We start from the raw sequence: 25,265 nt of genomic DNA on the forward strand, positions 1-25,265 counted from the left end.
GGAATTTCATTGTCAGAGACAGACCTGTGCTTGGTGCTGCAGCTGTGCACACTTGCTCCGATGACTCCAAGCAGAAACACGCACGGGCCAAGTGGGTAGCTGCATTGAGAAGCATCCTCTCACAGCTGGGTACGAATGCAGCCTGCATGGGTCCGCACCTTCATTGCTCCTGCCACTTTGGCTACGAATTCAGTAATGAATGGGCCTTGAGCATCTAGCTGAACCTCACTTAGTAAAAGCTTTGACCCGAAAGATTAAAAGTTAACCTAACCTTATCACATGCCGAGCTCTGAAGTGAATGAGCTGACAGCACTCAGCCGTTTTGCAAGAGAACTCAGTCCTGCAGAGGATGCTGAGTTTATGCCTATTTGTCTCACGCTGGCAACTGTTCCCAAGAGCAAAGTAATGCTTTTCTGAAACAGAAATGGTGTTTGTGCTATATTTTCTTCTGCTATATTAAATTACTCCCTGGATGATTTTCTTCCTTTGCCCACACCTCCTTTACCCCCACTAACACTTTGTCTAACTCTTGGCAGATTTCCAATGTAAATATTTCTGCTCCTTGAAGGAATTTACATAAAGCCCACCTGCTTTGCAAAGGAGAAATGCGTGAAGCTGTCACAGCTCCTTGGTGACAGTTTAGGAGGACTCAACACTGCATTCGCAGGACCAAGAAAGGGAACGGTTTGACCTCCTCTCTAAGTGTGCTCTGCCATTCACCAAACAACTTCAGTTTAAGAGTTAATTTTAGGTTTCAAAGGTTTTATACGCTCATCTGAAATAACGGTCTGAAACTCGTTTTTACTGCTAGTGTTCAACAGGTTTGCAGCAGTCACGTTTTTGCAAATTTCAGCAGTTTTTGGAAGTACGATGGCTGTACAATAATGCTCTGGGGGCCACTGTGGCCGAGTCTGAGAATGTCTTTCCTGGAGGAGATGCCCACAGTTAGTACAAACTGGCATCGTTTTATTAACTTCTGTGAACTCCTGCTGATTGACTCCATATGAGAACCTGGGCCCACTAAATGTTTAGCCAGTTTCTATAATCATGTTTTCTCCCCAGTTTGAGCAAGAACAAACAAGACCATTGGACTAGAAAATAGATCATCACAACAGTTTCATGTATTGAAATCAATGGAAATCAGGACTTCAACACTGACATAAATCTAGGGGAAAAGTTTTGTATGAATCACAACACAACCATTACATAGAAAGTGAAACTGAGAAATCAGAGATTAGAATAAAAATTCAATACTGTACTAGCTTTTTAATTAGTTGGAGTGCATAATTAATGGCATTACGCTGCAAGGCTGACTTTCTTGACAAAGAAAAATTGATCCAGTTCTGAGGGCCTTTAAGTAATACTCCTAAAAGAAGAATTATAGTTTGTCTGCCATATGCAAAAATCAAGAAAATTTATTTTTAGGTTGAGGGGGGAAAAACCCATTAAAAAAAAAAGCTTTCTCCCAAATCTGAAATTCCACAACTTGTTGAGGGTAGAATTGTCATCCCTAATAACAAGTGGGAACCAGTAAGATTTCATCAGTGTAGCTGAATAATTACAAACATCGCTCAGGAAAACCAAATTCCCTGGTGTGTCTGGTGCTTTCTCCAAATTTACTCTTTTGATGGCTATTCAAGCTGTATTTGATATCAATTATCACAGCAGACAGAAACAAGGAATGAAAAATACAGACAGCAGTGCTCCTGAAATTACTGCTATTGAAGTTTTAAACAACATCTTTAGGCTAATAAAAAGTCTATTGTAAAAACTGTTGCCAAAAAGCAGCATATTTCACCCCCAGTCTAATATGGACCAGTCCATTTCTTAAGCGCCATAGGATATTTTTTCCCTTGTAACTTTATTAATTAGAAATCTCCTTGAGCATTCAGTTCACACACTCTCTACCTTATAGCCACGGAGAGACTACGAAAGGGAAGCATCCACTGTGAACGGGCGCATGGCAAAAACGTTAGATCTCACAGAGGCTTTTTGTACCAACCTATAATGCATGTCATCATCATCTCTCCAATGCACGGAGAAAAGGCGCTCTGATGCTTTACACAACCTCTCCTCTTCCTCCTATTTATACAGAGTGGGAGTCCTGAGGTAGCTCACAGTAGAATCTCCAAACTTTTGGTAATATCACTAGTTATTACATTATTACACTGAACAAAGAGACTTAGTCATACTATACAGGATTAATTTATTGCACAGCTCTTTGGTTAGCATGAATGCAAAATAATGAAGTTAATGACTTACATTGGACTAAAAGCCAGTGACTAAACATTTTTCACTAGATGATAAACTGTGCATCTAGGGATTACTTCCACCCTAAATCCTTACATGATCTGTCAAAGAACATTTCATCAGCCTAACCCCATACGTCCTTCCTACAGTGCACCATATATAATATAAATACAAGGAGTGGTTTAATTCTTGGATGGAAGCATTATATCTTCCTTCTACCAAAGTACTCAGGCTTAAAGCCCCACATTATCTGGCACAGCGCTCCAGCTCTTGCCTATTTTTTAGCAATATGGAGTTTAATATTAACATTAAGCATACGTATAAATAGCAGGCTATAAGATGACAAATTAGCATAGATATAGATATATAGGTACAGATATGGCAAGCAAAAAAAAAAAATTTACCAGTTGACCAGATTAGACTTGCTCTAACTAAACCTGAGAATTTATTTTAACCAATATTGGAAATACTTATTTATTTCTTTCTCTGAAATCAACCAATAACTTTTTAACTAAAAAATCTGTGCCTCCGAGACATTACTTTCTACACTTATCTTCACAGGGATTTCCAAACTGATCCTTATATAAAGCCTATTCTATAGCCCCCTGTACTAGTTATATGCATGAAACATCTGTGGGTTCAACCCTAGAAGGACAAATAAAAGCAAAACATCAAAATCCAATAATCTGATTAAAATAATTCTCAAAGAGAAAAGCACTTAGAAAAGTTAAAAAAACTGGGAAAAAGAAAAAAATCAAAAAGGAGAATGTAAGGAATTTCTTTTTTTAAAAGAACAGGTTAAGATTCTGAATTAGAACTTTAAACATCCAACTTTCATTTACTGTAAATTAATTTTCTTTCTATTTCATTTTATTTGCTCATGGGATTTGTCTGCGATTTTCACATCTTCTATCTCTCCTTGTATAGCACTATCTAATACCCAACCTCAGCAAAGCACTTAGCAACGGGCTTGATTCAAATCACATGAGTAATCTCTGTAAAACATGTTGCTACATTCTTTGCTCTCTCTCCTAAACTGTGATGCTCTGGTTCTTATACTGAAAGTGTTATCATATAAGCCCTGCCTTCGTCTAGAGTGCACTTTCCCCTCCAAAGCATATGTTAGTCATTAAATGATAGCTTGAACAGATCAAGATTACTGAAATTTATTGCAAGTCGCTGCAGAGGAGGAAGGTATGCAGAGCTAGCTTCAGGGTGAGTCACTGAAATGCAGTTCCTCTTGGCTGGCCCTGTCCCGATAGGAATCTTGTTGCTGACCCAGCTTGTGTTAGCCTCTTAAATTGGGAAGGACTCTACTTTTTTTTAAACAAAAAAAAAAAGGGAAAATCCCTCCTTAGCAGCTGCACATTTCCTGCTAGAAAAACAACTCCAAGTTTCTATTACTAGCTGTTAATATCATTATCTACCAGCTCTGCTGCAAAGCAGAGGGAGTGAGTTGAAATGTCTCGTGTAACAAGCGGTGGGGAGGGAAACAAGCAAAACCAGAAATTTACTGTCCACAGATTTCTCTAAAGTATGACTCCTCTGCCATTTCTGAGCTAAAATTAACACTGTTTTCTAAGCCAAACTTTTTATTTATATTGTGTGAACTAAATACAAGGATTGTTTTAGATTGGTGATGTTACTGTAACAGAGCCTATACTTAGCCATACTGCTGCCTTGTAATAAGTACCGTCGCAGCCACAATACAGTATCAGGTGACTTTGGTTTTGCTTTAGAAGCGATGCCACTGTGGAAAGGCAAAGGCAGATCACACTCACCACTGCTGAGCAGGTGCCTTATTTTTCCATTGCTGGTTAAATGCAACAACTCAGGAGCGTAACAAAAAGGGTGGACTTCCTTCCAAAATCTGTGCAATTACTTCTGTACTAATGCCACTAATCACCAGCAGCAGAGCAATAATCTTCGCCTCTACTAGATCGTATAACTGGTATCTCTCCCTCAGCCTTCCCCACTTTTCTATTATGGTTGTGAGGACACCACTCTGGACGTGGATCATATTCTAATTTTCCCAATTCAGTGGCCCAAGGCAATATTCACAACATTTTCCTGAAGAAATTGTGAATATTTAAAGAGGAACAAAAAAAAAAAAAAAAAAATCAATTTGCATGAAGTGGACTTGCAGAGTTTTGCAATTCCTCTTCTTACTAACTATAAATTAATTCCATTTGGAAACTGCCCAGTACTACTTTATCACCAGAACGGGAAAGTTGAAGACAACTTTTCAACCCTCATTATCACAAACTCGGCTTTTTCAGCTCCACAAACCCATACAGAACTCCCTTGCATCGCTCATGTCTGATGTGTGGAACGTGCCAATGTGCAACTTACAACAATTCCCAGTCAGATGCCCCTTAACTGCAAGCCGACACAGAGGAGCTTCATGTTCAGAAGCCTTAAATATTCTATGATTTAGGAGCACATCCATATGAATAAATTTCCTGTTACCACCCAAATTCTTCTAGATCTTGTGCTGTTTTGAACACACACCCCCGCAAAAAAAAAAAAAAAAAAAAAAAAAAGTGATTCAAGAGATCAAGAAAAAAAAACCTATGGCCTTTCCACAATGATGTTCTAAACCAGAGTATGTGCAGAACACCTTATTCTTTTCAAAACATGTTCCATCTTCACAACAGTTAGCCTTTCATTACCTTGTCATTTTCAGTACATTTTTGCATATGTTTCCAAGGCAGCAGAGTATAACTCAGGGAGACAAAACCAGATTTAGTATATTTACCATTTTCTGGACCATCATTTGTTTACATGCATTTAAACATCAGTCACTCATGCCATATAAATCATTCCTGCAAGCTTAAGAGGTTTCACAGAGACACGGGCAGACATGCCAGAAGTCTAGGAACTTCAATACAAGCATGTGATAATGTCTTGGATTGGCAAGCGAGAAACGTAAACTCACAATCTAACAGGCAAAAGAGCACAAGCAAAGAATTCAAACTACACATAATTAATAAAAGTAGCCTAACTCCCTCAATACTTAGTGCTAATGTTTTGAAGTCACCATCAGTGCCAAAAAACTAGCAACTGTTACTGCAAAGTACCTCAAGGAGAATTTACAACAGGTTGTTCATACTACTGAAAGCAATAAAAACCAAATTAGATTAAATAAATAGAGTTGCAGATGGCACTTCAGCTGAAATAACTAGCAAGAAATTTTCTAGTGAACTTTCTACTTGTTATTTATTTATGTGCTGACAGAACTTTGCATTTTCAGAAATTATTTGTACAGAGGACCTTTGCTGTATTCCTCATAAATAGAGGCCCATTTAACCATTAGGACTCGTCCTGTGCAACAAGTGGTATCATGGCAATTCTGCCTCTCACAGGTACCCATAAGATGATAGTGACAGAAAACTGGCTTAAAGAGCAATTCTCAGCACTTAGGTGCATGGTCTACTCCGATTTAATTCGTGCCATATGTGAGAATATAGTAAAAAATAATATAAGTAGCTTAGGAAAATCTAGATCTTAAATCTTGCCAATGTGCATAAGACATCCAGTATGAACCCAGACAACGTACAACGTGACGCAGCTGAAATGTGAAGGATCAAACTGTAACAAATCAAAGAAAACAGACAAGAACATCTTTCTTAAACTTCCCTCCACCACAGTAACTTATCTGGAACCTAATCACACTAATCCAGAAAGTCCTTTCTCTTTTTGCTTTTACATGGATTATTCAAGATGTAATTAATGGAGAGATAGCAATGCATTAGCATTAGATTTCTACTCACTAAAAAACACTGGTTGCCAGTACAGTCAACAGACAAACTATCTGAAACAAATCTTCATTTTTAGTCTTTGAACTTGATTCTGTTTTCTCTTCAAATTGTTAAGCATAACGAAGAATGGAGTTGTACCAGTCTGAAAGCCACATTAGATCACCATTAGAGTGAGGACTGAAAGCTTGGCCATACGGGAGTCAGCAGTTCTGCCATGGATTGTAATTAAATCAGAATTTTACCCTTTATGCTTAATCTATCTCTTTACAAAACAGTTTTGAAAACACACTCTCCCTAAGTATCTGACTCCAGTGAATCTGAAATTCTCAATCAGCAAAACTATTTCTGACCTTTAAAAAAAAAAAGGGGGGGGGGGGGGCATTTTTAATCTAAATCCAGCTTTTTGTGGTTTCAAATGCTACAGTTTACTTCTGCCACTTCAAAACAGCTTGACCCCATCAAGGGAGACTTTACAGGATCCATGCTCACAGTAGGGATTAGGGACTGGTGGTACGTTATTCTTACTTTTCTGTTTATAATTTTAAACATCAAATTTACTAACATCTGAATGTTGGCTACTTCATCTCTGCAGTAACTTTTCTTTATACTATTTATATATGTATATATCTGCATTAACATTGTGCAAATAAATACAATGTTTTATAGCAGAAACCCTGACAATTCATTACATGTAGCACAACTAGCTGGAACTCCCGCAATAAACCATCACCACATGCAAGGATATTTTCAGGATGTAGTCACTGATGAGGAACTTAAACAAGAGGAACTAAATTGAATTTTAAAATTGTATTCGTGGCTGGGACAGAACTCTACATCACTTTGATCATGTCAAATATAAACCCTATAATTTTCTCTTCTCCTCCAGTGACAAATGTTCAATCAAAGGCAGAGTGTGAAGTAGCACAAGATGCCACAGTTTTGTAAAATCAGATAACTGCAGAATTCAGTTCTGGGTTTATAAGTCAGCAAGATTTTTCAAAGTTTATTGCTTGGTATTAACTGCCCTCCAACTGCTGAGGCACTGTCGCTTACAAGCAGAAATTTGAAAGAGAAAAAGCAGATGCTTTTTGCTGCAGATTGACAACACTTGGTTCCAGTCACCACTGATTATTTTCTTTAGGCAAGAGGTAATTTTATAGATACTAAGTGGAAACTGGCATATAAAATTACCCACATACCCAAAGAAAAAAAGTCAGCAACTAAACTTAAAATTGAAAGCTAACTTTACTTCTACACTTCCAAAAATATTCAGCCACTTCACAATGGCTTCAGTCCTGTTCCAATATCCACCTCAAAGGCAAAGGACTCATTTACAAAGAAATATTGAGGACTTGTTTCATGACAGATGAGTGATAACACATGGAAAGTATTGTGCCTTCAAAGGCTTAAGTCTGTTCTGATGTGGAAATGAAAACTTCCATGACTTACAGCTTATTACAATGCAATCCCGATTCTTCCAACAGGCAATCTTCAATGTGCTTAATGAAAATCTATATTTTTTGTTACTGCACCTTTCTAGGCTTTTAGAATGGATTCCTATGAGAAAATAAGTCCTGGGATGTTTCTGTTAATAACATTAACAAAACAGAACCATTGCTGTATTTTTAAGAGATGCTGTATATCATCATAATGACTACTGGTATTTTAAGGTTGCCCAGGAGCAAGAAAATTAGCTGCAACAATGTTCATTTCTCATTTGAACTCAATGGATTTTCTGTATTATTTATAGCAAGGATTTAACTTGCGTAACAAAGTGCCAAACTTCGCATTGATTTTTAAATTACAAGCTTTATTATTATTTTTTTCTTTTTGCTTAATTGTGGTACACTCTGTAAGAGTCACAGTTTCAACTGTACTTTATTCAAGTTTTTCTGGCAAAGTCCATCCAATGAAAAACTATACCTTTGTTCTGCAGATGTGGGCAAAACTCATTGTTTTTCCTTGATCAATGTATAAATTAGTCAACGCTTAACTTGCCATAAAAATAAATTGGCTCCACATTGATTTGTCTCTCTCAGGGTAGCACTAATATTTGTGTACAAATGGGAGTTGGTTCTTCTCTCATTTTATTTTCCTATCAGTAATGATGTTAAACAAACCTTGGGACATGGCACACTGCTGGCCAGGCAAAAGACAACAGAGAGAAGGATGATGTTCAGGTACCTTTTAGAGGCAAAAGTCCCATTGCCTCATAAAAAGCTCAATGAAAATAGTCCTTAACCTTACTTCTATCTCCCCGAACTGCAAGACAACTACCAGCACTTTTTTATAATGGGAGCACAGTTAAGAGAAGAGGTGGTCTAGCTTTTCCCTGCACTTGACCATCTCCAAAGAAGTACCCCAAGAGAGCACTTCCCAGATGGGCAGGCTGCACTTACAATAATGAATGGTGACGCTCTCATATGACTCCTGGTTCTGGAGATTTAAGAAAGTCACATAACAGAATATGAGATGGGATTAACAGGAAAAGCTGACAAAGCTTCACTGATGAAGCGCTCTGGCGAGGAGCTTAGAGGAAGCAGGTCACTGCAGGGTTCTGATGGGAAGCATTCATTGCAGAAAGTAAAAGAGCAGAAGCAGAGAAATGATCGAGAGGGGAGCTGGTCAAAAAATGAGGAGAGAAGCAGCTGTTTGAATGATTCAGTGTAATAAAATGGTAGGAAAGATTAACACTTCATGGTGAGGCAGACAATTCTCCAAGCACTACGTTTGTTAAAATGAACCATATGGAGCAAAGGAATGAGATGGAACAATGCTAAATTAGTCCTAACTTGGTAGTATCTTAGTAAAGCACATTTTTTCCCCCAGATTCAAACAAATCTTTAAAGTGGCATTTGCATTAAATATATTGGGGGGAACCCAGCTACATTAAGAATTCCCAATTTGCATCTAACCTTCGTGCGAGGCCCTCTCACAGAGGGTGCAACAGTCAGGAGTTTATAATTCTCTAAAACTGCAGCTGCACATGTTCCCCTTCTGCAAAAAGGAACGGGAAAATAAAGCCCTGGAGAAACCTACAGAAGCCTCTAAGTGTTTGAAACTAGTGTACAAAAAGTTTTCTTCTAGCCATAAGGCAGTTTTCTCTATGGTGCCAGTAAGGGATCAACAGAGCAGTGAGCACAGTGTGCTCTAGTGCATCATCCAGGGCAGGAATGCTCCCCTTTCGTCCCATCACCTTAGTCAGACCTTCACCCTCTCTGCACCAAATATCTCTGGATTTACACCAAGCTGGTATTTCTATGTGCTGAAAGATGGTCAGCTCCCTTGTCAGGAAAGATAAAAATTTACAGCTACTTTGTCCCCAAGACAGTGTCAAAAAGTGACTTCAGTGTGGTCAAAGATCAAGGTCTATGCTACATAGCTATATGGATTTGACAAAATATTGGTACAGTTTTACACCATTTCTCCTCTGTTGCCTCTTCTGACACTTGCCAGAGCATGTTGTGTATGCATTTCAGCCTTGACCTTCATCTCTCCTAAATGTCTACCCTGTGCTGTAATTTCTTGGATCATATAAGTGAAATGTTAGTTCTTCTCTAGTTGCTCCTGCTATGCAAAACATCTTGCCAGAAACAGAAATTTTTTAGGATAATCATTTTACAAAATGTACTGTTGCTTCATTACAAAACATCTGGACAGGTCAAGATTGAGACTTCTTCAGCTGAAAACTACCATCAGTATTCACATCATCCCATACACACTGGAGGTGTTAGTTGATTTCTGTTATCTTTTTTGCTGGAGACAGTAGTTCATCCAAGTTGCTGAAGACCAGAGCATCATCATTTTTAAAATCAGTCAAAAAATGTCTGTCTTTCACTGAAATGTTCCTGAATAACAACTGACTATTTTAACTTAGTGTATCAACTTTTGTCTCTTAGAGGGCTTAGTTTAGACCAAATTTTGCTGGTAAAGAGAAATGTTTATATTAGAATAAATAATGCAACCTGCTGTAAAGAAATAATTAAAAAATGCATCTTTAATCTAACTTGACCTCTTTACAGTTATGAGGAACAATGCCTGTCTGAAGACATTGTGTGTTCAACATCTGAAGTTTTGTCAATCTTCTTTGACCAAGATGTTGGGAATGTAAAAAAGCTTTTCCAAAGATATCCTAGACATTTTGCAAAGTTTAACACCTTAATACCAGCCAATATTCAAATTCTTTATGTCCATTCAATACCAAAGCCGAAATTATATGCCTCAGGGTAGCTCTGCTAAGGAGCATGGATCTAGCATAACTGTATCTTTACTGTTTTGGTCTTTGGACTTTCTATTAAAATTACCAATACATGTGCCAAGCTGTAAGAATGAGTTTGATGTGAGTAGCTATCCAGTAGGAACATAGCCTATTCTTTTGGTTCAAGTTCATCAAGAGTTCCCATTCAAGGGTACCCATGCAGGGTACCATGCAGTCAACATTTTCAGCCATAATACACATTGGCTAGAGATGAGCAACGGTTACCACTGTTAATCCTCTTACTATTTCCCTTATTCTCACTCCAGTCCTCCTTGATGGGCTGGAAGTGTTCCAGTTTCCAGAACAACAGAGACTACCACATACTACGACCTGACCCCATCAGCACGTATATCAAGGGAGCGGGTAAGTTTAGAGGAAAACGTGCGTTCGCACCGAGTATGATATGAATACTAGCTGTCAATAAACGTAATTTTCTTGCATTAAAGCCTTTGTCTGATAGTTCTTCAGGTGAGCTATGGAAAGAAAACAATATGTATATGTAGAGCAAGCTCTTCTCATTCTTCGCGCAGGTATATGTTGACTGGCAAGACTGTATTATGACAGACATTGAATCAACACTATAAAGTATTTAATGAGATTTAAAATCCCACTATTAGTAAAACAGCTACAGTGTCACAAAGTACTACTGCTTCTCTCCCATCTTCACCTTGTACCCCAAGCAGTGGGAAGGAAAGGACAGTCATTAAAAAGATCCATGAATGTAATTCTTCAATACGTAAAAAGCCTCAAGCAAAATGGCCCTCAATGATCCCCAAATACCACAGGAAAAGCTATCTTATATCTACGGAGAAGGAAAATGAGAACTGCTTTTTACCCCAGCTATGTCATTGTGTTATAAAAGTGGACACCGTGGATAGAAAGAGTGGATAAGCATTCCTCAGAATGGCAGAAAGAATAAAACACTTAATCACTTTATGTTCTTATGCAAAGAAGTTGATTTTAAATCCTTGATGAAGTCTTCTTGCAAAACAATCTTTCTAAAGCTGTTAATATTTTCATAAGATAAAAGAAAGAGTAACAGGAAAAACAGTTTTAGGGATCGTGCAACAAAATAAACTGTTGTTAGAATAGTGACAATTAAAACAAAAATAACACTGTAAGAAGTAAAACATACCTGTCTATCCTATCCACAGGGAGTCTTTACTTCTTAAGAAGAATTAAACAAGTAATATTTTTATCCTGTGAAAAAATTGGGATGACTTATTCATCCTGATTCATGAGAATTTCTATTTTAGGTCAGAAAACCATTTTCCACTAATGGAAGCTTGACCAGAAAATTTTCTGCCTGCTCTGTTGGTAGAAAGAATGTCAACCAGCAATATTGGTCCCATGAGAATCCAGCTGCAAGCCTGAACGTCAAGGCCTAATGGCTGTAATTACTGATGTCCTCTTCTTATGTACTCTCTGATGGAGGTGAGTCTGTTGTCTAGTCTCCCTAGTCCGTGTACCCATGCCCTTAACAGCGTGTGTACTAACTGCGAGGTGACTGCTCGGCCCCCGTGCTCCACAGCACCAGTTCAGCCTCCAGCCTGTCCCCCAGGCTGGGCACCCATCTCTCCTGTGCACTCCGTGCCCTCTGCCCCATGGTGCGCTCTAGAAAAGGAAGCACCACTATGTCATTTATAAGTATTCCCTGCATTCTCACTTAATTGATTAGATATTAGCATCAGTTTGTATCGCCTCATCTTTCAAAAAGAAAGAGAAATCTAATAATCTCACAAGCTCCTAAAAGCTACATAAAAAATGCAGACAATTTCAGAGAAACCCAGAGAATCCTTGCCTAAGAAAAGATGTAACTAACAGTGAGTTAGGCTGCGGAATGATAAATGCTCTGTGAAGTTTTGATTCAAGTGGTGATATTCAGTTCACAGACATTCTCTTGGTAACTATTTCCTAAAACAGACGTGTTTTATTTTATTCCCTTTTGTTTTCTGTTGCTCAATGATTGGCATTTTCCTATACACACTAGAAGAGAAAGAATTAAAGTTTTATTAAGCTGTGCCAAGCATCACTACAATCAGTACAAGAAACCATATTGTCCTTTCACTCCTCTCATTTTTCTACTTGTGCAATCCAGTAGACTCCATTGGAGTAGCTATAACTAAATTAGATCAACTGAAAAAAGCCAGACCCAAATTTTAATAGAGAAAAACTATTTGTTTGGACTTGTTATTTTTTACTTTGGTTTTTTTTTAATTACACTTTCCTCTCTGTTAAACTGAGAACATTAAGTGGAACAAACAGGCAACTGTAAGAATGAGATTGGTATCCACTTCAAATGCTTCTCCCATTATTATAAGCAAGCAAGCAGTATTTTAATGGATGAAATAGATTTCTAAGCCAGATTTTATGCTCTTGGTTTAATCATTATATTCAGTCATAAACTTACATAAATAACTTGACTGTTACTCTTTATTTTAAAGTGCATACTTTAACACAGTGATCTTGCAGCCAGAATTTCTTTAACATTTTAAATTCTACTTTTATTTAATGAGCAATCATACTCAACCAAATGGCGGAGTGAAATAATACGTAGTATGATAGAAAGGACCTTTGCTGCTATCATATGAAAGGTTTCAGAGACATGCAGTCATTTTCCAATCTGCTTAAGTAAATTCACTTAAATTTACTTGCGTAAATTTGCTGAAGTAATTTACTTAAGGAAATTCACAAGTAAATTGTCTAAATTTATATTGTTTAAAATTATTCCATGGAATTCATTGCAGCTTTTTAAAATCTACAGCAGTGTTAAAGAGAACCAATTTGGCCCACTGTTGCCTTACTTATGCATAACTGGAAGGTATATTCTATCCATCCTTTCCTTAATATTAAACATGCTCGCTAATTAAAAGCCAGAAGAGAAATTATATTCCCAAAGCCATAGGTGTCAGAGGCAAGCAGTCTTCCTATCAAATTCAATGTATATACCACTTCGGCAGAGCTGCACACATTCTACTCACAACTCCTTACCATGCATCTTCCCCACAGACAAATATTCAGTGTATTTCTATCTACACTATATCTTTGTTTCTAAAGATCACTCACAGAATTTGGAATCCATGGATAAGATACCCAGAGGCATCTGGGTTGGTTCTGTTGCTCACTGATTAATAGCTTTTTTAGCAAATTCACATTAATAGCGAAAATATACAAGAAAGGCAGAGCAGATAACTAGACGTATTTCCATTGCCCAGATCTCAAACTATTGCTTTATTAATTCTCTTTACAAACTTTTACACCTAGTTCTCCTTTTAAACACCTATTCTGACTCTAGATTATTACTTTTCCACTGGCAAAACAATATAAATGAAATACTGCACACAAAAAATTAAATAAAATATTTTGTGATGTCAAAACAGAATTTCTGTTTCAACACATTTGATGATTTTTAGAATGTTTTGGCATTTGAAAGTTTTTAGCATTTAAAAGTTTTTAGCATTTGGATTTTTTACATGTCATTTGGAATTTTAAAAGGCATTTTAGAAACCAAGCTAGGAGATAAAGTAGATAAACCAAGCTCCCTGGCAGTGCTAGGTTAATGGTTGGACTTGATAAATTTAAAAGGTCTTTTCCAACCTAAATGATTCTATGATTCTATGAAATACAAAGTGTTTCACCATCAGATATTACTGAAATTAGGTTCTGGAACAAGCATAGGAAGTATCTCACACAGTTGCATTTAGTTTTGATTTGAAAAACACTGGAGAAATGGATATTTAGTCCAGCATGGGACCAGTTTCTAATTCAAGTCCACAAATTATTCAGAGGTAAAACACACAATGAGATTATGAATTTTGTAACCGTACTTGTGGAGCAAACTTCCTTGCATCTCAACCTTCTTGTCAGAGTAACAGGGTGGTACCAGTTAATAAGAAGTAAAAGCCAGCCGCAGATTATTACTGGAGGGATTAAATAAGCGGGTAAAAAGTTCCCTGTCTTTCAGAGGGGTGTGCTTTCTGTGCTTTATCCATCTCCTTTCAGGGTTGTATGCCTGAGAGCAAAATCTAGCACATTTATTATCCCAGTACAGTTTATTGAACAGAGTTTAAGATCATGCTCACTACATATTTAGACATATTTCCCCCCTTATAATTAAAATTCTCAGAACTTTATATACAAATGTATCGACATGTATTTATGGACTGATTTCAGACAGCACTGAGCTACATTTTCAATGGTGTTAACACAATGGGATAAGTTTCCCTATTTCCCATAAGGATTTTTTAAAAATAAAATTAAAAAGACAAAGCAAACAGACATGCAAAAACCCCAGCAAACACCAAAACCAAGTCACACCTGAACAGGTGTTAGCAGGATTCGTAAAACCTGAACGTTCCCCAAAATGAGAGTAACTGTAGAAATATCCTGGTAGATAATAGATGATAATTAGCAATCAGAGCTCTGGAAAAGAAAACAGCCACTCCCCTAATGCACAATATAAAGCACACACTGCTCTGGGTAGAGTCTGAAACTCCCAATCAACCTGTATCTGTTACACACAGGCTATGTTAGGCAGACATGTTCATACCATATTCTCATGGATTCTGCTGACTGAAACAGAGAAAGAGACAGATGATAAATGTAAAATTTCTATCTGTATACCAAGATCCCAGTGATCTTCACAGTGAAAGTCAACAGGCATAAAGAAAAGAACCACAGGTTTGTTTAACAGCCTGCTAGTAAATCATCATACTAAAGCACGAGGAGGTACTCGAATAAATAAAGCAAAGTACATTTTGTAAATGATCTACCCAAAATACAGAGTCTTCACTTCGCAAGTGTCCGCCTCTAAGAGGCCACTAGGGACATTCAGGAGAGTCCTTAGTTTGAAAAACTGTCAGCAAAACAACACTTTTCATTTCTATGCCTTAGGGTTTTTTCATGTGTTTGTTTTCTGTAGCCTACTCCATCTTTATCAGAATCCCAACAGGAAGAAGATAAACTGGCTTCAAAACAGCCATTGAAAGAAAAATATGATAAAATATTCAGAAGAACATCTAAGAGATGTTTTCTAGGAAACATTTAAGAATTGAAATCTTTCTTTTCCATTTCCGTTCAATGCTGTAAGTAGTTCATAGGTGCTGCATGCCTCATGCCAGCACCTCAGAGTCTGAACTTAGCTATTCTCCATTCCACTGACAAGACAAAGAGAGATGTCTTTTTCTCCAAGAGCAAACAAAACCAGGTATTCTTCCAGTTTCTTGCTGGCATATGCTGATTTGGTGAAACTGAACTGTCTTACCAAAATGGATCAGCTTGAATGAAACTGGTCTCCAAGTTTTCTCAGATTCTCATATTTCCTGTCTCTTGTTTCTCAGATTCAGAATGCTCTGCTCTCTAGAAAGGGCTGTTCACACTAGAACAGGGATTTGAACCTGCCTCACTCCTATCCCAAGAGCTGTTCTGCCCTTCATACTTGTCTTTGCCCTTGGAGGAGTTCCTTTTCTAGGTTTATTCATGAGAACATCCAAAACACCTCAGTTATCTTAGTGTGGATTAAGACCAAAAGCAAAAACCATAAGTGAATTCTTGTTTTTAACAGCTCTAATGAGAAAGCAGCAATTCATACCATCCTATTGTACAGTGCACAAACACATCCATAGAACGATACATACAGAAAGGCCTAAAGCTATACTTGTCACTTCACCTTCTTTTTAAACACGTGCACTAATCAGCCTTTTGCAATGATGGAAAGAGGAGTCATTGAAGCGTAATGGTTGGAAAAACATAATATTGTAGTCACAAATACCATCTGAATCACTACTAAAAACGCCCACAAAAATTACAAGCAAAACACAAAAAAGTCATCACAGACACCGAAGTTTTGAACAGCCCTGATGATAGCCTAAACTGGTAATTTCCATTTCACTTACCAATTTGTGGGTGAGCTGGATGGTAATAAGAGGGGATCCTGACAGATTGTGGGACAACTTGGGTAGAGGTTCCACTTTGATAGAGATAAGATAACTGGTTGCTGAGATCATATAGCCTTTGTAGGCAGCAGCTTCAGCAATCCTTGGAAAGAAACAAATATATTAAGGAATTAGACCAACAAAAGTTTTTTAGTTCATCCACAAGACCCACAACAACAGGAACACAGGACCTCCTTTTTCCATTCAAGTCAATGAATTTCTATAGGGGAGCAAGATCCGGCCCCAAAAGATCCTACAGGACTAGAAGCAACAGCTACAAAGTATAGGGAAGAGCTTTAGACGTTAGGAGACTTGATACCATAAGTATTCCTTCATTCTGCTCCTCTTTTGCAAAGCTTTACAAGCCTTGCTGAAAGTGCTTTAGAAAATTAGAATCCTACAAAGTAAGGGATCTAAAAATAACCTAACTAAGCAAAGCAATCCAAGTGAGGAGAAAACTTGCGGGGATTTTAGGCTGTTTAAGTAAATATAATTATTAGTGTGTAAGACACATACTTATATATAATGCATATAAACATATACATAGGAATATACTTAGAAATAATTTCTAGCTTTGCTTTGAAAAATTGATTATGTCCAGTTAGGTTTGTTAGAGAGTAACTCAGGTCACAAAACAAATATCTGAACCTGACTAAACATCTGATTAGTCCAGGTAATACTTTTTTTCCTAGGCTGAAGTAATTTTGCAGTACTTAAGAACAGTTTCATTTCTGCTTTCAGCTAAAACTTATGACTTTGGCATTTTTGCACATTTAGGAGTAACTAAGATCCATTCGGCTGTAGGGTAAAATTTTTTACAGTATCAGTAACAAACTGTGCAGGAGTAAAATGGTCTCTGTAATCCACCTCTTCAGTATGTGAATGAATGGTATTTAATATGAGAAATATGAGCCATGGCAAATTAACCATCAGTGTGGGTTTCCAAACTTAGCACACCACTGGAAAGAGCCAGCTTACAAAGCACATTAAAAAACATCTTATTTACATCTGCCACCTGTTTGCAATGGTTTCTTGTTTTTCTTTCAGGAAAAAAAAAAGTTGTCAGACATTAAAATAACTTCATTCCATTCCTCAGCAAGGTCAAATAAAACAGAACTCATTTAGCACAACCCCAAGCACCAGTCCTCAGTTCTGACCACAAAAAACCATCAGTATCAGACATTACTTCTGCTCCCAGTAACGAGCACACGAATTGAATTTGTTAATCTTGGGGCAGAATTTGCTACCCTGATATGAAAAGTTTAGAGAAGGACTCGTAACGTTAAGACCACCATCTGACATTTTGAGATTTCTCCTACACAGATTAACAGGATGGACGTTTTTTCGACACCCATTATCTGCTGTTTTAACTTTAGAGAGCTAGATGAATTTTGAAGCATGAAAAAAAACTTCAGCACAAGCAAGAAACAGTCTTTCTGTTGCATACGCAAACCTGTCTTCACTGTGGCCCTGGATGTTAGATGGCAGTGAGTCTGTCGCTCAGCTTCAGTGGGATTACTACAGATTTACACAAACTCTATGAGTGGGAAAAGAACTGGGCTCAAAACCTTTTTCTGAATCTTTTTTTTTGTAAAGAATCAAAACTGACTCCCCTTAGAAACTGCTATTTATGTAGTCTGAAAATAGAAGTCATCTGTCTGTATAGCACAAAAGCTCCAAGAGTTTTGGTTTCAGCTTTCCACCACAAAAAAAAAAAAAATTGCCCTTAGGAAGAAAATGGACAGGCTTCAAAATTACAGGTGTTCAAGTAGCCCAGTGCTAGAAGGAACATAAAAACAAAGTCTTTAAAACAAACTACTCTGGGAAAACGTTGTTATTCTAGTGAAATGTAAGCAAAAAAGTTGTAATAGTACAGCACAAAAAAAGAAAACCAAGCAGGGGAGAACTACATGCTTATTTTTAAAACATTTTTTGAATACCTAGGGTTTGATTCCACAGAGGGAAAAAAATTGTAAGTTATTACTAGTTTTTTAGATGTTGTTTCGGACAGATCTGCATCTAGAATTTTATAGATGTGATTCTGTAGTGCATTGCATTCTGCAAACAGTTCAAGTAGCTTGGATTAGTTATAGAAATCTAGCAGGCGTTTCTTCTCCAGTGTCTTTGTGTTTCTTTTTAAGATTGCAGCAGCACCAGCTCCTTCCTTCTCAAAAATGAGTGATAAAAATACATACAACTCAGTGGAACAGGTATCGGTCTCCAGGTTGTCCTATTCCACAAAATTCAGAAAATGTATGCAAAGATGACATAACTCTCTTATTTCGCTACATCAGAGCCCCAGGAGCTGTAGACTCTATGACAATGCATTAGAGCACAGTGACATACAGCATCTTTAATCACATCACGTTTCCTAAACTTTGACCTAAGTCAAGACCATATTAATTCTCTTTCTCTCTTTGAGAATTGAGATTATAGTTTATCATCTTAATAAATTGCACCGATCCTCTTGTTTGAAAAACACAAGTTGTTGTAAATTACTGCCTCTATTTCTTCATGCCAATAAGAAATACTGCACATTAATGGCACAGTTCCTTTACAGCCACCTGCCAAGTGCCCTTTTTTTGAAAGAGCAGGGTAAACAACAGTACAACTCGCTACTTGAGTTAAAAATGCTACTTAATAATAGCTGTGTAATTATCTCAGTGTGATCAATCCGGTCATAAGCCTGGATTTTTTACCCTGAAGTTCACAAATGAGTTCCCACAATCATGACCTTCCATAGAGCTGTATGTAAAGACAGGGAGGCAATCCCTGACATTCATGACAGCCGAGATGCTGCATCTTTCCCTCTGCTGTCATAAACACACCAAAAAGTCACAGATTGGAAAAGACTGAGAGAAAGTGTAAGCTAATCTACATACCCCAGTGCAGATCAAGTAAAAACATAAAGTCATACTAGCTTAAAAGCAAAGTGTAATGATTTACATGAATGGCCTTGCAAAATTCTCTGGGGAACTGCATTGCCAAGAGATATACAGCTCTGCATTTACTTTATCTTATCTGCTAATGATTTCACTGATGCAGCATATAAAACAAAAGGTCTTTTAAGCATTGCCTGATCTCCTGTTGTAAAATTACTTTACAGGTTTCTAGGATTAGGATTCAGATTTTATCTAAAGAGGGATGTTACGTTTTCTTACTTGTTTCATTTTAGTGTAAGCTTTATCTTTATGTGTGTCAGGAGAAAAGATGTAATTTCCTTTTATGAGACAAAATTATGAAATTCTAATACCAGATATGATGAATGGAAGGAGAAGACAAAGAAAGACAAACATGTCGCTACGGGAACCTATTTTACTGCAACATAAAGTAAAACATCTAATGTAAGCTTTAATCTCTCTCTAGTTAATGACTACATGTCCGCCATATTGCAGAATCAGGATTATGGCTCATAATTTATTTACAGTTGATAATGACATGACTGTTAGAAAGGTGTATCACTAAGGTAACAAACAAGCTGTTACACCATGAGATACTTACTTGGTATCCATAGGGTTGATATTATGGAAGAAATAGTGCATGTTATGGTACAGCAGGCCGACAATGGTAATCCAAGCTGTGAAAAGGGAACAGGGGTTATTCCTCAGAGCAACAGTTGTAAGCAAGAGACACTTCTCTCCTAGACCTGAAACTCCATGTTAATTAAGAGCCTTGACTTCTGCAAACTTTCATATCTTTGCTCCAGCAGATTTCTGATTATTTATTTCTGATTATTCTTTCAAGTGAAAAAGTATGCAGGACGGCACAGGAGAGAGACATCAAAAGTAAAATAGAAGGATACTTGCCCTGCACAACTGTACTTCCAAAATAAGTTGTTAAAGTAATCAGTTGTCAATCATAAATCCCCCACATAGCACTAGAAAGGGTCGCATGACATACCAGAGTCAATGTCGCAATGGTAGCTACAGTAATCTCAAGGCTACTTCACCACCACCTACATTAACTGGCAGTTTATGAAACTCAAACACGGGCAAGCAGTTTCCACTTTGGTTGTCTGTTTGCTGCCTGCATTCCCAGTATTTATGGGTACTCCAGCATCTGAGTGAAGACATAGATGTGTGCTTTCTAAGTGTCAGCCACACACATTTCTTTCACTATCCCTTTTGCTGGGTTCCAAGTATTTATAGTGTTTACTGTTTAAGGCGGAATAATAAATTTTTAGGTTAGCTCATTTGGACAGTGTAGAAGTGTGGCCTGAAGGCTGAAACTGCTCAGAAGTGAGCTTTAGCTGGAAAAAGAGTTAAACATTTAATGGGCTGGATCATCTCAGGATACCAAGCATGATAATGTTCTGAAGGAAAAAAAAAAAAAAAAAAAATCTGCATGGTGAGAGACTTTATAAGTGGGAAAGGAAAAAACGTCCTCTCACATGCTATTTTTGGTGTTACAAGTTGGTTTGTAATTATAGTTATTCAAGCCTCAGAGCACTTGCAGTCAAGTTTCCAGCCAGAGCCCCCTGCCAGTGCAAAGAAACAAAGCTGTCATCACAAATCAGGTAGACAGTTCAGTAATTATTAGAGTATTTCTCACTGCAGGTTATCTGCAGCTAACTTTGCACTTTATGAATAGAGATCAGCCTTCCTTCAACGGAGGTGACTGCGGAAAGGTCTCTGGGTGTATAAATTCCATGGGTTGCAATTTAGGGCACACAGGTCAGATTTTCAAAGATTTGAGGATGCAGTCAGATGTTTTTGTAAATAGGTTCCTTCAATCCCTGATTAAAACATAGATAATTAACTTCAAACATTGTTATTTTAGAGTCTTGACTAAAGCTTCAGATTTTTGACATACCTTCCTTTTGAGATTATTAAAATTTTAGCCTAGGTATGGATCTCTGAGTTTTGCCTTTTTGCCTTGACTGTAGTTTACATCTTCCTGCTGTTTCTGTAGCTGCTGTTGCTTAAACCTGTCATTTACTAGTTTAATTTCATACAACATTTTAAGAGCAATTTTGCATGATGGGATAAGTAATACCTGATCTGACATTCTGAATTCCTTAAAAATAATCAGTTCAGATGATTAAAAATAATTTATGAAATTATGGCTTCTCTGATGTAAAAAGATGTCAAAATTAAATGGCTTCAGTCTCTGTGGCCCAGCTGTATTATTCAAGATTAATTCAAGTAATACGAAAATTCTACCACATTAATCGTTCATAGTATGACAGGAAAACTGCTACTTCTTTAGAACCGGTATGATCAACAGTGTTCAAATCAGTTGAAAAATAAAAGCAAATCAAAACCTGTTTTCAAGAAAAATCCTTTTATGGATACCCTGTTTACATGACTCTTCTCCTCCCTTTAGATTTTTCCTTACCTTTTCCATGAAAAGCTTCACTGGGAATGGAAATATAACTCTGTCCTCGAGATGGAAATCGATAGTGGGACAAATTCAGAGTCTGAGGATGCATTTTGACCAAGCTGTAATCTGTGTGATAACCCAGACAAAAATATGATAAAATCAATAGTCTCTACAACCTACTTGACTATTCAACTAGACTTCCCTAATAGCTATTGCAAGTCTTGAATTTAAAACCCCGGATGTTTGCAGAAAAGATAGTAAATTCCCCAAGTATAAAATTGCCTTTTATATCTCACTCCGTTAATACAGAGAAGGTGGTACGCACACTGTTAATATACCATGGATCACTTCACCCGTGCTCAAATACTGAGCTTACCAGGGCAAGCAAACCAGATTGATAACACATTCTTCCACTGACATTTGAAGGCGTTATTTCAGACCTCCACTGCTCCATTTGAGAATGCCAGCGTCCAAGAGATTACGTGCAGTGATTAATGGTACTGGTGACCGCTCAGGTTATTTGCCCCCTCACACGGGTCTCAAAAAGGCAGAGCAGAATGCCAGAACAGATAAATTACCTTTGCTACCTGTAGCATCCAAAGACACAGATGAAATTAGGGTGCTAGGATGCTAAACGGCAGTAAAATAAAATTATCCTAAAAGGTCAAAACTATTCCTACTATTTGCAATCTCTTGCAAAAACCTTGCAAAATTAAGGTTTTCTAGCATCCAGACATCTGCAAATTCTAAGTGCTGCATAAGAGCTCTAGGCCATTTAACTGCCGATTAGTATAGTATAGTATTACTAGATTCATTTCATAGAATTCAAATTCCACACCCCTCCCCAAATAACCTCAAGGAAGTTCAAGTACAGTCAGGCTGATTACCTCTGGACTAACTGCACAGTCATCTTTCTAAAACTGAAACACTGTTTTGTATTCAAAAGAGAAAGTTATCTGGTTTGATTTCCTCCTTCATGTTGGCAAAGGAGCAGGTGCAAGCATAGAAGCGTTTAGGACACCCAGACAGTCCAGAGAGAACATTTCTGCTAAAGCCTACCTGCCACAGATGATGAGCCCTCAACAGTTAAAGGTAGCGAGTTTTCGTCCAGATTGCACGTCATATGAGCCATCACACTGTCAATAGTTTGAATTAAACTTCCAAATATGTGAGTGGTCTGGGGGAAGAAGAAAGGGAAGGCTCTACATCAAAAGAAATTGCAGTTCATAGCACAAAATACCAAGGTGCCATGTTAAATTCCTGTGTGACTCATCAGTCAACCATCCAAAGTCAAATGTGACTTTCTGCACAACCTTTTTCACATATAGTGGATAAAATGTTACACAAATTGATGCCACCCAGAGCCTGACCTTATAAAATACTATGTTTTATAGAATGTCTCCCAATGACTCTCTGCTCTCACCAGCATTTGACAGTCAATTGACTGACTATATAATTATACTCAGGAATCAGCAGAATGAGGCCAAGAACTGAGCACATTATTTTGACAATATATAAAGACCAGTATCAGATCTTTATCGGAATATAAGCTGAGACACTACAGTTTGGCCTTTCTTTCATCTTTATTAAAATGGTTCCCAGTATAAAGCTACTTTAGAAGTGTTTATATGACCCCTGGAAAACAACTCTCGAGGTTGAAACTTGATCCATAAAAATCTTGGAGTGAACGCATGTTTCAATGAAAAAGAAATCTATTTTATCTGAAATCTATTTACGTCAGAGATGATAAAGCAATTTAGTCTAAGAACTTAAATCAATTAGACGTCTTTTTCTCTTAAAAGCATTTTAGGCTTTAGTGAGACCTTAATTCACTTTAGCCTCTCCTTTTCTCAGTTTAAAAGCTCTCTCTTCTGAAATCTGTGCTCCCTTAAGATTCAAACAAAAATCTCAGGAAATTCCTGGGTTCCTCCTGCAAGTATTTCTCTGCACTCTTAAAGGTAGACTAGAAGAGAAAGAACATCGATACAAGTTACTTTTCCCTATATTAGGCTTAATCTCTCTCAAAGCTTCAGTTCACTGAACAGGTAAGCACTACTGCGTATTTCACTTGTACTGAAAAACATCACTCTGCAAAACAAATGTCAACTTTTAAATATCAAAGTTCAGTGCTAAAAAAGGAGTGATTAAACACTTACTTTAGTGACAATATCTCATTTTATAAGTACAATTTCATTTCATTCATCCTGAAATATGTGGAAAACGCAGCAGAAAAAAGTTCCCTTATTTTAACCCTCAAAAACACATAAAAGGAAACGACATTATTGTTTTGTCTGTAGATCTTTACTGCAAATATGAAAGTGACATATGAGAAAATAAGTAAGTCTCACTGACAGAAAGTCCTAACAAGAAGGATAATAGAGGCAAGCAGTTACATTACTATCCATGTGAAGTTATGCAACCAAAGTAACCTAAGCCCATTTGACTTACCTCTGGTACATCAGGCTGGCTGGGCAATAACAGAAAGTCTTCAACAGCTTTTAAAAATGCCTAAAAGATAAATAAAACTATATTACTTGATTATTTATTAATCAGCAACATCTCCTGGTAAGGAACCAAGGCACACCTCTGCTAGGATTGTCTTAGGTTTATTTTAAGATGACAAGCCCATTTTCATTCAAGTCACAGATTCACCTCTACCTGCCAGCACTCTCATCATGTTCTGTATGGTGACATTTTAAAGTAATAGTTTATTTATTAAAAGTAACACCACTGTGAAACTCCCAAAGTGCAATCATTATACTACAGTTGAGGTGACATCACTGGAACTAAGACTAAAGTGAACTTATTTTCCCATTTTATCTAAACTCATATGACATTAATACCTCTTTTAGTCTTCGATGACTAGATATTTCAATAGCACTAATTAAATATCTGGGTCCCATCACTTGTACCATTTATTATCTGCTTAACTTTTGCACTTAAATGTTGTTTTTGAGGTCAAGGTCTTTCATGGTGGGCACTGTTCAAGTGCTCAGCATGATACAGTCCCTATCCTAAGGAGTCTTGCTGATGAAGACAAATAAAAGGAAGAGAAAAGAGAGTGCAGAAAATGAAAAGAAAAAACTGCACATCTCCTGCTTAAGCTTCTCTGTTAAAATGTCTTAAAAGCACCAACTGAATATAGAAAAGTTCCACTGAGAAATGTAAAAGAAAGCCGCAAGACTTTTCTAAGCATAATTTTACAAGCCCTAATACACAGGGCAGTACCAAAGCTTTGCTATATGAGCGTACTTTTGGGCAGCGCAAACCTTGCAGCCCCTCTCAAACATTCAGTGTGGAATTCCACCGGTCGTGCACAGAAGTTATCCTAAACCCAGGACCCAGCCCGAATTGCCCAGAGCATTCAGTGAGTATCTCTTTTCAGGTCACAGCACCACTCCAGAATTACTCCAAAAAGGATGTGTTAGACCACGGGAAAGGGAGGGAAAGCAGGAGTGCTGGAGCTACTGAGCAGAGCAGCATTATAACAGAAAACACGTCAGATTTGTCAGAAGCAATGCATTATAAATGCGTGTCAGTAATCAGAACATTTATTGCATATCACTTAAATCAAATTTTCTTGTGCTGTGATGCATATGACAATCAGGACAGAGATAACTTTACATAAAATAGCATGCGTGCTCAGTGCCTGTCTTTCAAGGAATTAGCTGCAGACAATACAAAGCCTAACCATCACTCAGACAAATGACAGAGCCTCTATGTATGATCAGGACTCTCTTG

The 25,265-nt window shown here is 37.4% G+C and overlaps 1 protein-coding gene across 1 annotated transcript in view; it reads right to left on the bottom strand.

Annotated features, from left to right (window-relative positions):
* The window catches only part of ADGRD1 (adhesion G protein-coupled receptor D1), a gene marked incomplete at its 5' end in the record, with an annotated part of 159,647 nt that overhangs the window by 109,406 nt on the left and 24,976 nt on the right, over positions 1–25,265 (bottom strand). The window contains 5 exons of the mRNA XM_082325460.1: positions 16,164–16,305; positions 19,704–19,779; positions 21,540–21,650; positions 22,584–22,701; positions 23,973–24,032. Coding sequence (XP_082181586.1) covers positions 16,164–16,305; positions 19,704–19,779; positions 21,540–21,650; positions 22,584–22,701; positions 23,973–24,032 — 507 coding nt within the window. The remainder of the gene's footprint in view (positions 1–16,163; positions 16,306–19,703; positions 19,780–21,539; positions 21,651–22,583; positions 22,702–23,972; positions 24,033–25,265) is intronic.

The sequence above is a fragment of the Platalea leucorodia genome (assembly GCF_965183815.1).
Source record: "Platalea leucorodia genome assembly, chromosome: 12".
NCBI lineage: Eukaryota > Metazoa > Chordata > Aves > Pelecaniformes > Threskiornithidae > Platalea > Platalea leucorodia.